The sequence below is a fragment of the Cyprinus carpio genome, chromosome A6 (genome assembly GCF_018340385.1).
Source record: "Cyprinus carpio isolate SPL01 chromosome A6, ASM1834038v1, whole genome shotgun sequence".
Taxonomy (NCBI): domain Eukaryota; kingdom Metazoa; phylum Chordata; class Actinopteri; order Cypriniformes; family Cyprinidae; genus Cyprinus; species Cyprinus carpio.
In genome coordinates this window covers 11,840,666-11,855,993 of record NC_056577.1, presented here as the reverse complement: position 1 = coordinate 11,855,993, position 15,328 = coordinate 11,840,666, and the positions used below count along the sequence as shown (strand labels likewise).

At 36.5% G+C, this 15,328-nt stretch overlaps 1 protein-coding gene across 1 annotated transcript; it reads left to right on the top strand.

Moving 5' to 3' along the window:
- The first annotated feature begins 1,912 nt into the window (after nt 1-1,912).
- LOC109092061 (potassium voltage-gated channel subfamily S member 2-like) lies at nt 1,913-12,617 on the top strand. Its single transcript, XM_042758059.1, has 3 exons — nt 1,913-2,174; nt 8,351-9,330; nt 11,659-12,617. Exons 2-3 carry the CDS (start codon nt 8,365-8,367, stop codon nt 12,229-12,231), a joined length of 1,539 nt encoding a protein of 512 aa, XP_042613993.1. The 5' UTR covers nt 1,913-2,174; nt 8,351-8,364; the 3' UTR covers nt 12,232-12,617.
- Nucleotides 12,618-15,328: the final 2,711 nt, after the last annotated feature.

The window sequence follows — 15,328 nt, the reverse complement described above, 5'->3', positions numbered from 1 at the left end:
TGAAATTACATTGATCTTTGACAATTTTTGATGTTTACTGTCAAAGTATGTTGTAATAAGTCATATACGTCTAACTGTACTATAGGTTTAGTAATGTTGCTAGAGCACAATAATGTTTTTTTTTTTTTTTGAGCTATGAGCTATGATTCATTCTTGTGATTTTCTCATCACCACCTGTTTTTAGTGGATGTCCGTGAATTGTTTTGGGGGGTTATCGGTGTTATTACTTTGTTAGGTTAGTGTTTTTAGTTTTTATGTGTTTTTGTATATTACAGTTTTTTACTGTGAATTTAAGTTAAGTCTGTAAAACCTAAAATGTTGTTACCATATTCTTTATGATACAGTTCTGGCAACCACAACTGCCAGTATTTTTTTTTTATTATTATTATTTTTACAGTGTAGGTTAAATTAATATAGTCCTAAAATGTAGTATATTATTACTATTGCTGAATCAGCTGAAGCAACTTCATTCATTCTAAATGACAGAAAATAAGTCATTGTTTGTCTGTGTGTATGGGTATTTTATGCAATCCATTTTAACAAGCACTTATATCAGCTTCTTACCAGCACTATAAAAACATACTTATAAAAACATACTAACTTGTACATTAATGTCTGTATTGTTCAGTTATACTATGTCTAGTATACTGGTAAATGATTTACACTAGGTTGAACAGTGAAACTGATGGACCATTAAAGTTGATCATCAATAAACGTGTAACATTTAGAACAAGACCTGCAGACCTCCTTTCAGACATTGATATTCATAATACTAAAAGCCCTCCTGCATTCTGCTGTCTGACAGGAAAGGTCTGCATAGAGTTCCTGAGGGATTTCAGATCTTGGCACTCAGTATGAGGAGATTCAATTAAGTCTCGCATTCCCCTAATGGCCTGGGCAGAGCATAAATTGAAACATGTACTGAGACTACAAATCTCAGCTTCACTATATAGGCTACTAAGCTCCGATGAACACCTGCTTCTGTAAAGAAAACTTAAATTTTTGAGAGTTTCCTCCTCAAAAGGAAGGTGCTCCTGTAAACTTAAAATTAGGTTTGAAAAAAACAAAACAAAAAACAGTTCTTCAGTGTTGATGGAATCTTAGTGTTTAACAGTTGTTTTAACAATGAAAGTGTCTAGTCACTGCACCGTCTTCCCTCAATCGATGATGGTGGTGACTGTGGTTGTCAGGGGTAGGGAATGGTAGAATTCTTTTAACAATGTACCAATTACAACAAAGAATCTAGGATACAGTTAAAGGAGAAGCTAACATGATAACAGTAGATTATTGACTTCTGAAGCAGCAAAACAAGTGTATGAGGTATAGGAAAAGGGAAAAAGTAAGCATGACCCCTAATACACCTCTAATGATGTCATATTTCAGTGAGGTAAGTAAGTGCATAAGCATACATAGCTATTTAAACATTTGAGTTTGGATTGATCATGCACCCACTGAAAGGAAATATAAATGTGTGATTGTCTGTCTGACTGTGATGATGGTAATGCAAAATATTAATCTGTAAATCAGTTTAAAAACAGTATAGTCTCAATCAGCCTGATTAATTAATGGGCGAGAATGCTGGATTTTTCAATCTAACAATCATTTGACACATTGTTTTTGCATCTGACCGGGTTGACCCATAGTGAATGATATTTTCTAAGAAATGTTTGTTTATACTTGATAGACATTTCTTAGAAAATGAAAGAAGCAAGATTGCACCCAGACAGGTGAATACCTCTGAACAAGTTGAACAGATTAATAAAATAAATAAATTATTAATAATAATAATCCACAACATAAACTTTTTTTTTCTTCCCTTAAACTTGACTGAAAAAGATTCACAGGAAATTCAAATATGTTCATTCAAGAATTGACGTTCCTATGAACTGCAGCGTTTGACTGCTAGGGTGTGTACTTTCCGCGCCTGACTGGACAAATGCGCATCATTTCACATCGAAGCAGCAGGAGCGGAGGGAAAACGAGCTAATGTCGACCAAGGAGCAGTTTGCAGCGAAGCGAAAAGATAAACCGATATCAGAGAAATACACTATTTACAAAATCAGTGAACTTAGATTACTATAGATCAATGGATTGATACTTAGTGACATTTTCACTGGCGCCGTAAACAAACCTGAAAAGAAAACAAGTGGAGAAGAAACAGTGACATCTGTGTGGTAGGTTTTCTTTTTAATTATAGAACTATATGCTGATATAGCCTATAAGGGAGAACATATTAAAAGCAGAGATAGCTACAATATTTGCTTTACATGTCTTGTTGATTAAAACGCAACAAGAGCCTAATAGATAATTTTTTTTAAGGAAGTATATTTAAAATAAGGTTAAATAGAAGCGCATAAAGTATAATGAGAAAGGTACAAAATGTGTTGATTAAATGGAACCTGAACGATTTTTTGTGTGTAAAAGCATAGCGATATGCATTTAAGAAAGAACAGCAGTGAGTGGCCATTGGTACGCTTTCAGTTTGATACAGTTCTTGCAAATGTCTAGGCCAAATCGGGTGGGTATTTTTTTTTTTTTACTTTTGAATGTAGCCTAGGCTGTGTGTGTGTGTGTGTGTGTGTGTGTGTGTGTGTGTGTGTGTGTGTGTGTGAGAGAGTGAGAGAGAGGAGAGAGAGAGAGAGAGACCTGTTAAGTCTTGTATTTGGATGGTAATTGATTTACCTGCAGCATTTGCATGATTTTTGAGGGTCTCTGAGTTAAATAAGAAAGCAGTTCTTTGGAAATATTTCTTATTTATCTGCATTGATTTGTCATTTGACTAATGCCAAGTTGCACTGTAATATATTTTAAATACACACACTGAAAGCTTTGATCACCAATTCACATTAATAAATTTACGTCGCCGCTCCTTCACTACAAAACTATTAAAAGACTATTAAAATAATGGGAGCAACCGCAGTAAATTTTACTACAGGCTACCCTTTTATATGCACAATTTATAGTTTATTTATTGTATATACACCTACTATCATCATATTGGCCATCAGAATCAACATGGAAATGTCACTTTGTAATAAAAAAATTAAATAAAAAAATTCCTGATCAAAGGATTCTATTTTTTACTGGTAGGCTATACCTGCTGAGTCCTGTTTTAATAGCCATGGTGTGTGTGGTGAATTAAAACACTAAAATGCCTGGTTAATACTGCAGTAGTTGTGAATACAGTAGACTATATTTGGTTTCTGTAGACTAGTACATTTTATATATATATATCTGCAGTTTATCACAGTTAGATTTAATGTATATGCAGGCCAATGTGTTTGACATTCAGTTTACATCAAATCAAGTGTCATGGTTTAGATGTCAAATTGATGTCATATGGACATCACATTGGCATCAATGATTTGTGTGATTGATTGATATGAGTTCTTTTTCAGCCTGATTACGTTTAAGTAGCATTTTTTCTTAACTCGGACCTAAACCTGTCCCAGTTGGCAAATGATGTTCAAAAGACCTGACATTGACATTAAACACTGATGTTAAAAAACAGCTCAAATATCCAAAATCAAACTGACGTCAGAAACTTAATGTCCATTTCACATCTCCACACTCACGTCCTTTCTAATGCCCATTCAATGATAAAGCGTTCTCTGCTGTTTATCACCACACCTGTACATAGCACTATACTAATAGTGGTGGTCTACTTCAAAAGCATTGGAAATCCTAAAACGAACCGTGACCTTGTCTCCAGCTTGTGTTGTGTCACTCTCAGGTGGGTACATGTCATGTAATGTAAAACTAGTTATCTTGGGTAACTTTTAACACTTAGGCTTATGACTATTTTTTTTAGTTTTTGTGTATGCATGGCTGTACTGCGTGGTAGGAAATGCTTTGATTACACAACCGCTTGTTTGTGTGTGAGGTTTATCCATGGCACACCACTATTTCACTTGGTAGCTGTATACTGTATCTAGAGCCCTAAGATTTCTGTGATTCAGACAACATGGAAGGAACTGTGGAGTAAAAACCACAATTCACTGTATAATGCGGAATGTCATGGAATTTGGCCCATTTTTAATAAAACAATCAGGAAGTAACGCTGCACAGCTAATCAAATTCAGATTTTGAAATGAACTAACGTCTGTAATTATTCATCTGTTGTTCTGCGATCTTTGTTCACAATCAATTCTTTTTTAATTTACATTTGTATTATTGATTTCAAGTTTGTTGAATAAAATTTTTCTTTTCTTTCATTGCATTGCTTTTGTGTCATTATTTTGATGGTCGAAAGAACATGTCAAATGTACATGTTTTTTGTTGTCTTTTCAACAGCAAGGTGCCCACTGGGATGTGATGTCAGTTTAAACAGATGAGCATATTTGGAAAAACCTAGACTCGGTTCACAAATCACACTAATTCATTCTGTCAGTTGAACTGATCAGATTGCAGCTGTTCTGACCGAATCCACAACTTAGTAATTGACAATAGATTGAGTGTGTCAGTGGTTACTACACATTTATTGTGTCAGTGTGAAGGGCAGATGTAGGTCAGTCGATATTCGAAAATACGAACAGCAATGCATGATTGGTTAGCTTTAAGATAGCAACTTAATGACAGCTCATAGGCAATAATAATAATACAAATAATAATCATATTATATATATAATATATAAGATCATATAAGCCTGCACACGCACGTGCACACACACACACAAACTTGCACATGAGGTTTGCAGGGACTCTCAATATAGGTGTAATGGTTTTTATACTGAGCTAATGAATTTTTCTATCCTTTAACCCGATCCAACCCCTAAACATAAATCACACAGAAAACTTTTGCCAGTTTTTAAGTTTTTTTGTTTTTGTTTACTTTTGTGAGTTAACAGCTTATTTCTTTATTAACTGACAGTCTGTTCGCCAATCTTCAATGTGTTTGCCATTAAATATTTATTTTGTCTTGAGCTATATTTGTACTTGAAGGACAGGACATATCAATTTACATTTAAGCATTTGGCAGACACTGTTATCCACAGCAACTTACATTGCATTCAAGGAACGCATCAGTTCTTTATCAGTTTGTGCTTTCCCTGGCAATCAAACCCATGACCTTGGCACTACACCACACTCTACTGATTGATTTACAACACTAACCGTTTATTTTTATGGTATCCGTAAATAGTTATTGATAGTCCTAAAACCAAGAAAGTGATTTTATGATATAATGTGATTGGTGATCAAAGATGGTGATTACACTTTCTCCAACTGTAGAGCAGCAGAGGTTGGCATCTTCTTATATATAGACATCACTTACTTGCCCTGAGCGTCATGATGTTTTTTTTTTTTTTTTAAGTAAAACAGCTCACTAGTTTCCAATTATACAGTATATGTTTATAATATGCTATTGTTGCCCATAGAAATCTATATGTAGATACTGCATTAGCAGCTGTTCCTTTGGGCCGCTGTGCATAGCTGTCTGTAATATTGGAATGCTGACTTGAGAGTAACATGTATGAATATCTATATCTAGTATTAAGCTGTTTTTCACAGGATTTAGTTTATCATTAATGTTAAGTAATTCTGCATATGGTAAATAGTATGGCAAAGAATACTGGTTTAAACTCTTATAAAACAGTTGATTATCAGAGAACCTGGTTTTAACAACCATTGTGTGCACAATGTTATGGCATTTACTGTTGTTAGTATGATTGATGAGCAGCCTTAGAATGTTGACTGTTCCAAGATGGTGGACACGCTGAAATGTCAGGTACAGTCAAATGAGGTATCTATGTGTAGATCTATGTTGCTGCCTAGTTCCCGAAACGTCAGTCCATCTAAAATGTGTGTTTAGAAGAAGATTTGTTTTCATAGAGAGGCAAGGTAGATACCCATTCTAGGTGGTAAAGTCCAACAGTAAAGTCAGACACCACTTTTTCCCATTTCTCCACCCGTCACTCATACTCATAGCCAAAAGTGACAGAACAAGGTAAGATGAGAAACACAAGGCCTGAGCTCCCCTTTCTCCATGTCCCTCACTTCCTTTGCTTGTGTGGCCCCTCAGGCATCACAGAGGTTAGATATCAGGAAGGTTGGGGATTGATCTTTTTAAAGAACCCAACCCAGGAACAAAGCATCTAAAAGTTCATGACGCGTGCACAATAAACATCACTCATGCCCATATGAGAAACTTATAAATTTCTCACATGGAGGGAAACAACTATTAATTCCATCTTGAAAAAGATGTGAGTGCAGAGATGAGAGTCTCTTTTAAATTGTCCAAATCAATCACAATATATCTAATACACAGCAACAGCGCACCTCAGTGCAAATGATACACTTGTCGCCACACAGCTGGGGAAGGACAATAATCTGAAATAAGTCGCTGAAATAAGTGCAGAAGTAGAAATCAGGTAGAGTAGAGACTAGATGTAATCCTGAGCCTGAAGACTGTAAATTTGGACAAAATGACACTAGTGTAAACACATTTGTGATTGAATGTGTTCAGTTCTTCTTGTCACATTTTGGAGAGATGTCATTGTAATCATTATGGCCCCTCTTTTTTCTTAGGCCATTATCAGTAAAGATTAAATGCTCAGTCAGCAATTGTGGAAAGTTTTTAAAATAAATCTTAAAATTTCATGTTAAAGTTTGATTTGCACCAGCACTATTTGTTCCAGACTCAGTTTAAATATTGTGCTGAGAGTAAATAAATCAGTTGGATACAGAAGTTACTTGATCAAATGGCTATCATATGGATACCCTTACCAAAAAGTAGTATGCTAGTTTATTTTATTAAGTGTACTTAAGTAAAGTTCAAGTATATTTTAAAGTATACTTTATGTAGCAAGTATACAAATATCAGTGTTCTAGTAGTATACTTGTAAGTGTACTGTTTAAATACTCATTGGGATTAAATTGGCCCACTTTCTAGTTTATAAAAGTATACTTTTAAGTATACTTTAAGTATAACAGTAGCAAACTTTGAGTACACAACTAGTTTACCTCTATGTTTGTAGTTTGTACTGCAGTTATTCTAAAAGTGAACTTATAGGTATACTGATAGTTTACTTATGAAATACTGTGTACACTTTGAAGTATAGTCTCAGTAAACTACTAGTTTAGTAGTTTTATACTGCAAGTATACTTAAGTTTTCTTTAAGTGAACTTTACATCATACTTTAAGTATACTACTATGTCCCTATTTAAGTTTTAATTTGTATATATTTTGTTATATGAATATCTGAACATACAAAACATCCAAACAAAGAACAGGGTATCTGCTTTTAAACAAAAACATTTTGTTCTAGCTTCATGCATTCTTTTTAAAAAACACTTTAATGTGGGTAAGTTTAATAAAAAATAAAGAAATAACATTTTGAACAAAATGCTGAAAAAAGACTATGAACTGGATTCAGAATGATAATCAAAACGTAGATGGAGTCAATCAACACCCCAAAGTTTGACTGTAATTATGACCTCTTCATCGGTCAACATTTTATTCCATAACTTTACAGTTTTGATGCTGTTTCATGTCAGATGATTGTGTTAGATTACATGTGTTAGTATCTGTTGTTTCTTTTTTTCTTCTTCACTTGTGTTTTTTTGGAAATTCTGTGCAGAAGATGTACTAGCGCCCTCTACAGTATAATAATGAAAGCACGGATTCTAGGAGCACAAGTATAGCTCTAATATATTTAGACTTTTTGTAAGTATAAGTCAAGTATACTTAAATGTCATTTTAAGTATATTTCTGAGGAGTACATAAAGCCCATTTCTGAGAAATACATAAAAAGTAAACTAAAAGCATACTTTCCTATTTTTTAGTTTAAAAGAAGTATACTAATAGCACACTTGAATAAACTTCTTTTTCGTGAGGGTACAGAAGATGCATGATGTGAGCTGTGTGTTTTGGACATAGGTACACATTTTTTTTTTCTGAGCAAACCGTCATTAATCATTAATCATTAATTAAATTAAATGAAAAATATTAAATTAAGTATTTCATTTAGCCTTCTGTACTTTTACTCAAGTACATGATTTGTGTACTTCATCCACCACAAACTATAGACATTTGTAAAATTAAAATAAATTTAAAAAATCTATAAATTATAAAAAGGATGGAATGCAAAATATAAAGAGTTACATATATTGTATGTTAAGAATTATTGTTTGCAGAATAAGCTGAGAATTCCATTATGCATCACAGGGTTTGTTTCGTGGAGCTGAATAGTATGCATATAACATCAGCACACAGTAAATGCCACAGGAAGTGGGCAAAATTATGGTGCATTAATTATATTAATATTTTTAACACGTTAAAATGAATCACAGAAATTAACCCATTATGTCTGCCAGCCATACTAAAACAAATTTTGCCTTTTTTCTATTACAGCATATAGGTAGATCATGGTTAAGGAAAGACACACTTGGTGGATTTTGGATCCTAAGGACAACCTTTTACACATCAATGTGGGTGGGTTGAGGCACACTCTATGCGCAAGCATTCTGAGGAAGTTTCCGGACACGCGTCTTGGCCAGCTCTTGTCCTGTGACTCAGAAGATGATATTCTACAGCTCTGTGATGACTTTGATGTTCAACAGAAAGAGTTTTACTTTGACCGTAACCCTGGCCTTTTCCCTTATGTCCTGCACTTCTACCAGACTGGCAAGCTGCACATTATGGAAGAGCTGTGCATTTTCTCCTTCTCTCAGGAAATAGAGTATTGGGGAATCAGTGATTTTTTTCTGGACAGCTGTTGTAGTTACCGTTACCTTGATCGTAAACTGGAGAGACATCATAAAAGCTGGGATGAAGAGAGTGATGTTAGCAGTGTGGATACATCTGTTGATGAGATTTCTGATCTGAACAAAGATATCGAGCACTTCCATGAAATGCGTTTTGGAAACATTCGGAAGTGTCTGTGGCTAACATTAGAAAATCCAGGTTATTCAATCCCTAGCAAACTTTTCAGCTTGCTTTCCATTTGTGTGGTGTTAATATCAATTGCCACCATGTGTATCAATAGCATTCCAGAGTACCAGATATTTGATGAAAATGGTAATCCAACTGAAGACCCAACTATGCATGTTTTAGAAGTGTTCTGCATCTGCTGGTTTACCTTTGAGGTAGTAACACGTATGCTTCTTGCGCCAAACCATCGTAAGTTCTTCCTGCTACCTCTAAACTTGATTGATATCATCTCAGTGATGCCAATTTACATCACTATCTTTTTTGATCTGCTCATTGGGAGTGAGTCAGAGCTGGACAACTTGGGAAAACTGGTCCAGGTGTTGCGGCTGATGAGAATCTTCAGGGTGCTGAAGCTGGCTAGGCATTCAACAGGGTTAAGGTCACTAGGTGCTACACTACGGGTGAGATTAAACTGTCACTGTTCGTGTGCATTTACAACCTGCATATTGCAGTGGTGTTCAAACCTGGACTTGGAGGGAGACCCACAGCACTCCACATTTTGTATGTCACTCTTTTTAAAAAAAAAAAAAACAACAAACATGCTTCCCAATTCTCACTATCCACCCTAAATATATCCAAGATTATAATTAATTTCTTCCAAAATACAATATATTGAATTGAGAATCCAGTGATACCTGGATGGCCTACTATTTCCAGTGTATTTTTAAAGTGCACATCCATGCACACTCTAACAGTTAATATTGCCCACAAGCCCTTTTGGTTTAAAATTACAAACACGAATATCAATGAAATTGAACATGGTGGATCTGCACAAGATCAATGATGCTTTACTTTTAATGTCAAGTCAAGTCACCTTTATTTATATAGCGCTTTTAACAATACAGATTGTATTAAAGCAACTTTACAGCATTAAATAGGAAAATAGTGTGTCAGTAATGCAAAATGACAATAGTAAACACAAAATTTTCAGTTAAAGGCAGTTCATCATTGAATTCAGTGATTTTATCATCCTGCTCAGTTCAGTTTAAATAGTATCTGTGCAATCAAGTCTACGATATCACTGGATATTAAGTGTCCCCAACTAAGCAAGCCAGAGGCAACAGCGACAAGGAACCAAAACTACATTGGTGACAGAATGGAGTAAAGTCTGGGGGCTAGTTCTCCTCTGGTCAGACGAAACCAGCAGTTCAGTTCCAGGCTGCAGCAAAGTCACATTGTGCAGAGGACTCATCTGGTTCCTGTGGTCTTGTCACGGTGGTCATCTAGTAGACAAGGTCTTCACTGGGGATCTGTCTCTGGGGCTCATCTAGTTGTCCTGGTCTCCACTGACACTCAGGGCTGTCGAGGTCATCTCTAGGTGCTGATCCACCATCTGGGCTGGATACGTACTGGATCCGGGTGACTGCAGTGGCCATCTGATCTGGATACAGACTGGATCTGGTGGATACGGTGACCTCAGAATATGAAAGAAACAGACTAATATTAGCGTAGTTGCCATTCTTCTAACAATGTAGCATGTACATCAGGTGTTATGGGAAGTATTCCCCTGTTCCGGTTGTCCTAATTAATGCAGCCTAAAAGTCCTTTAACAGATTTGAATATTAGAAATGTGTTAGTGTGTTGTGTGTAAGCCAGGTTAAAGAGATGGGTCTTTAATCTAGATTTAAACTGACAGAGTGTGTCTGCCTCCCGAACAATGTTAGTAGGTTATTCCAGAGTTTGGGTGCTAAATAGGAAAAGAATCAAAATCGTAGTTGATTTTAAAATTCTAGGCATTGTCAAATTGCCAGAGTTTTGTGACACAGATGAGATTATTAAAGTTAGGGTGAGTAGGTTTGCCTAAAATATCTAGGTTTTGTGCTTGTTTTCCTGTTTTCATACTTGCTGATTGAAAAATGTGCAGGCATTGTAGCTACATAATCAACCAATCGAGCACAAGAAGGTGGGATCTATAGAGAACAGTCAAATACGCGTACATTTTAGGTATGTTCGACTTGAAGCAGCGCTGCTGATAGGTGTATGACATCAAAGCACCGCGAGAGCGGTACTTTGGTTTCATAACACCGATCGGTCTGTGCAGGGCAAATAAAGCCAAAACCTGGATACTTCAGGCAATATAGAAATCCTGGCCAGGACATGTCTAGGAAAAAAGGCACGTATGGCAGAACATTAACATAAGGCAAGACCATAATACAATGAAGAAATACTCGTAAAGTAGGTGAATTGGCAATACTTTACAATGGGTATATGGAAACACATGGCTTTTAAACTTACAAACAAAAAGTATTTGTAGAAAAAAAAATATAGTGATGTCAGTCCTGGGAAGAGGGCTCCCTCTGGTGGTTGGATGAGTCAGTTTCTGGCTGTGTCTTTACATGAGTACCAGAAATGTAATGAAACGAAACAGTCCAGTTTATGGTAAAAGAATGCATGTGATGTAACTTTGCGACAAAGCAGCCTGTTGTTTCGCAGTTCTGTGGGTCCCCAAGATCAGGATTGAAAACCACTAACATATTAAACAGTAATAACTGTAAATAATGTAATTAATGTATAATACCAGTACCAAATAATCCATAAATAGCATATTTTTTGACTACCTTGTTTTTAAAAATTCAATAAAATCTTTAAAACCTTCCAATTATTACAAAAATGGAAATTATTAAAAAAACGGTAAAAATACCCAGTTCAGGCAACTCAATAGTTTAAGCACTTAAGTGCTTAAGTGTTTCTACTTATATTTTACATGTAAAATTTGTTTCTTTGTGTAGCACAGCTACAGAGAGGTTGGAATCTTATTACTGTACCTGGCAGTGGGTGTATCAGTGTTTTCCGGAATGGCTTACACTGCAGAATATGAAGAAGATGTTGGTTTGGACACAATCCCAGCATGCTGGTGGTGGGGGACTGTTAGTATGACAACAGTGGGATATGGAGATGTAGTGCCAGTGACAGTGGCAGGAAAGCTGGCGGCATCTGGCTGCATCCTGAGTGGTACATTAGTTGTGGCACTACCCATCACCATCATTTTCAACAAATTTTCACATTTTTACCGCAATCAAAAAGCTCTTGAGGATTCAGTGAGAAACAGCAACAACAAGAGGCCTATAATAAGACAACAGAGTAACAGTGAAGACAGCACAATACATGGGCATAGCCACTGTCTGGAGGATGGAGAGAAGGATGAAGATGTGAATTATGAGAGAGGAGTTGTCAACTATTGCTATGAAGACCATCCACTGACAAATGACTCTAATGTATCCACTATGCAAGAAAAGTCATTAGAGTTGAAGTGTTCAACCAATATCAAACATCATATCCTGACTGAAAATAGAGATGGGTGACAAATTAAAGAAAATCTGGGGGATCCATAGTTCTATTATGCTGTGGGGGGCATTTTGCTGCCATGGTTTGGGTCAACTTGTTCTCTTTGAGGCAAGAGTGTTTATCAACAAGAAAGCTGCATGCCTCCTTCTGAGGCTTTTAGACTAGAGTTATCCTCAGCATTAAACAACAGAATGAGACAGTCTAGTAAGTCAGCATGGCTGCATCATAAAGCTTTCCTCCCCTGCGGTCAAAACATACTATTAAAAATTAATTTGTGGGAAAAATTATATGAACAATCCTCATATTATCTGACTTTACATTAATGCAATACAGTGAACTGTGAGTTTTGCCTTTGTGTGTGTGTGTGTGTGTGTGTGTGTGTGTGTGTGTGTGTGTGTGTGTGTGTGTGTGAAGTGGATGTGTGTGTGTGTTTGTGTGTTTGTGTGTTTTTTATTTTGATTTTTTGTGGACAGATAATTTCAAAGCAACTGCATAGTAATAAACAGGAAAATAACAGTGTCAATTTTGTTAAGTGCATAAATTATGAAATAAATTCAGTTTGGCCATAAAAAAGCTCTAAAAATTTAGATGGCAATAGTGCCATTATTCAGCCAAGTCAGACTAATGTTGATTCAATTTAGTTCACTGTGTGTCAGTTTTGCAAAGTCTATCAGTTATAAAACAACTTCAAATGAAGCTATACAAAAGAAAATAGTGCCATTATTCAGCTCAGTTGAATTCCAGTTTTATTCTCATTCAGTAGTCTCAGTGCAGTCAAATACATTTCTGAATTAATATGAATAATCAAATATTATTTCTGAGGGTGCTTTCACAGTAGCACTTTTGGTGTGCACCCGGGATCGATTGACGTCAGAGTTTGGTTCATTTTTGTGATGTGAATGCTGTCTTCCGAACTCGGGTGCCCACCCGCGAACCATACCCGAGTCCACTAAAAGGGTGGTCTGGGGTACGGTTCATGTGAACTCCGGTATGGTTCGCTGCTGATGTGAAAACAAAGAAAATCAGCAAAGCAGTGGCAAGTAGTGCAGGTAACAAAGGAAGATGCCATGACCCATATAATTTGTTAGATGATTCTGATTTAATGCAGTTGTTTAATAGAATTGTAAAAGATGAAATAAAAGAGAGAAAAGAGGTGGTAAACACAACTGAAAAGTTACTGGGGACGTAACCCAACTTAACACTTATGGTAGTTTTTGGCATCTTAGACAGCACAAACCCATGACCTCTGCAATACTAAGCTTTTGCATTTTCTAGGAATTAAACCCATACCCTTTTCATTGGGGGTGTTTTAGTGGTTTGAACACTTGCTGTGTCTGATGGAATTAGACACTGTCCCAAACCACAAGAAAGCCTTTGTTTCATAGCTGTTCCTGCTCTTCCTCTTAGATAGAGGTTTACTATAAAAATAGCAGTTTTGTACTGTATGTCAATATGGCTAAGACAACATGGCATAAAAGGGGATGTAAGTTCCGCTATCTTGGATCACGTGAGGCACCTCAGCCAATCATATAATGGCATTAACATCAGTATCCGGTGCTCTCAGTTTTACAACAATCAATTACAGATTTCTTTGCACAGTTTCTTGAGAATTTGTTTGCTCGTCTTGTGAATAAATATTGCACAAGAAAAGCGATTTTGGTGCTTCTAAGTGGGAAAAAAGAGTGTGAATTGCTGGTCACTTACTTGTCACTGCAGTGCACATAAAGCTACAATTTAGAATTAGGTTTTATTCTGTTCATTTAAAAAAAACAGCTTCATTGGGCGCACATAATGCTGATACTAGTCACTGAAAATTGTATTCATTTGTTGAAATCTGGAAGCCATAGAAAGATTTACTTAAAAAAAAGCTATTTACTCACAAAAGCTGTTTATTCACTGTAGTGAAGCCTGTCCTCCACTGACATCCATAAAAAAAAAAATAATAAAATAAAAAAATTAGCTGGCCCCTTGTCTCATTCCCTGCGAACCGCCAAAACCACAGCATTATGCTTTTTTGGCTAATGGTTGTAGGCTTGCCTTCCAGTGGTTATAGGTGCGTCTCAATCAGCTCTCTAGTTCAGTAATCAGGGCACTGATCAGGGAGTCAATTGCAAAATCCTAGCCAACTTTTAGATAAATATAATGATACTCAATAGAAGACTTCAAACGTTTCAGAACGCTTCAGAACGTTTTTTTGTTGTTGTTGTATATTTCAACATAAACACACATCGCTAGATGGATACTGATCGCATATAGTTAACTTTTATAATTAATATTCAGCTGAAATATTGTAGGAACATGTAAAAGAACAATGTGTTTAAAGAGAATAAAAAATGTAATCAAAAAGAGGTTGTTCCTGCCTATTGTTGATTAGTTACAACGGTGACGTTCTATAATGTTGTCTGTTGACGTTGTATGTAGTCATGTCACCGGAAATTGAGTAATCACTGTCCCAATGTGCATTGAGCCAGGGAACTTACCAGTGATCGAATTCGTGTACATGATATACTGTATACTGATTCACGAGCTTGGGAGATAGGGAGCTGATTGAGATGGTCCTCACTGCAGAACACAAGATCCAGGGAGCGTGGTTGGATCCAGATCCAACTCCTCCCACCTTACATATACCTAAACCTACCCGTCTCCACCCCCTGATTTCTAAACCCACCCATCTCCACCCCTAAACCTCCCCATCTCCACCCCTTAACCTACCCATCTCCACCCCCTAGATGTGGATCCAACCACGCCCCCTGGATCTTGTGTTCTGCAGTGAGGGATTACTGAGCTGATTGAGACACACCCTTTACCCTAAAGACATTGATTAGCTGGTTCAGGTGTGTTTAATTAGGGCTAGAGCTAAACTCTGCAGGACAGTCGCCCTCCACAAAACTGAATTTGACACCCCCATCCAGAGGGCCACTTTCCTGCAGAGTTTAGCTCAAACACTCCTGACTGGAAGTTTCTAGTGATCCTGAAGACCTTGATTATCTGTTTCAAGTGTGTTAGGGCTAAACTCAGCTGAAAGGTGGCCATCTAGGAACAGAATTGGACATCCCCTCTCTTCCTTCTTACTGTCCCCTTCTTCTCTGCTCCCCTGTTATACCACTCCATCAT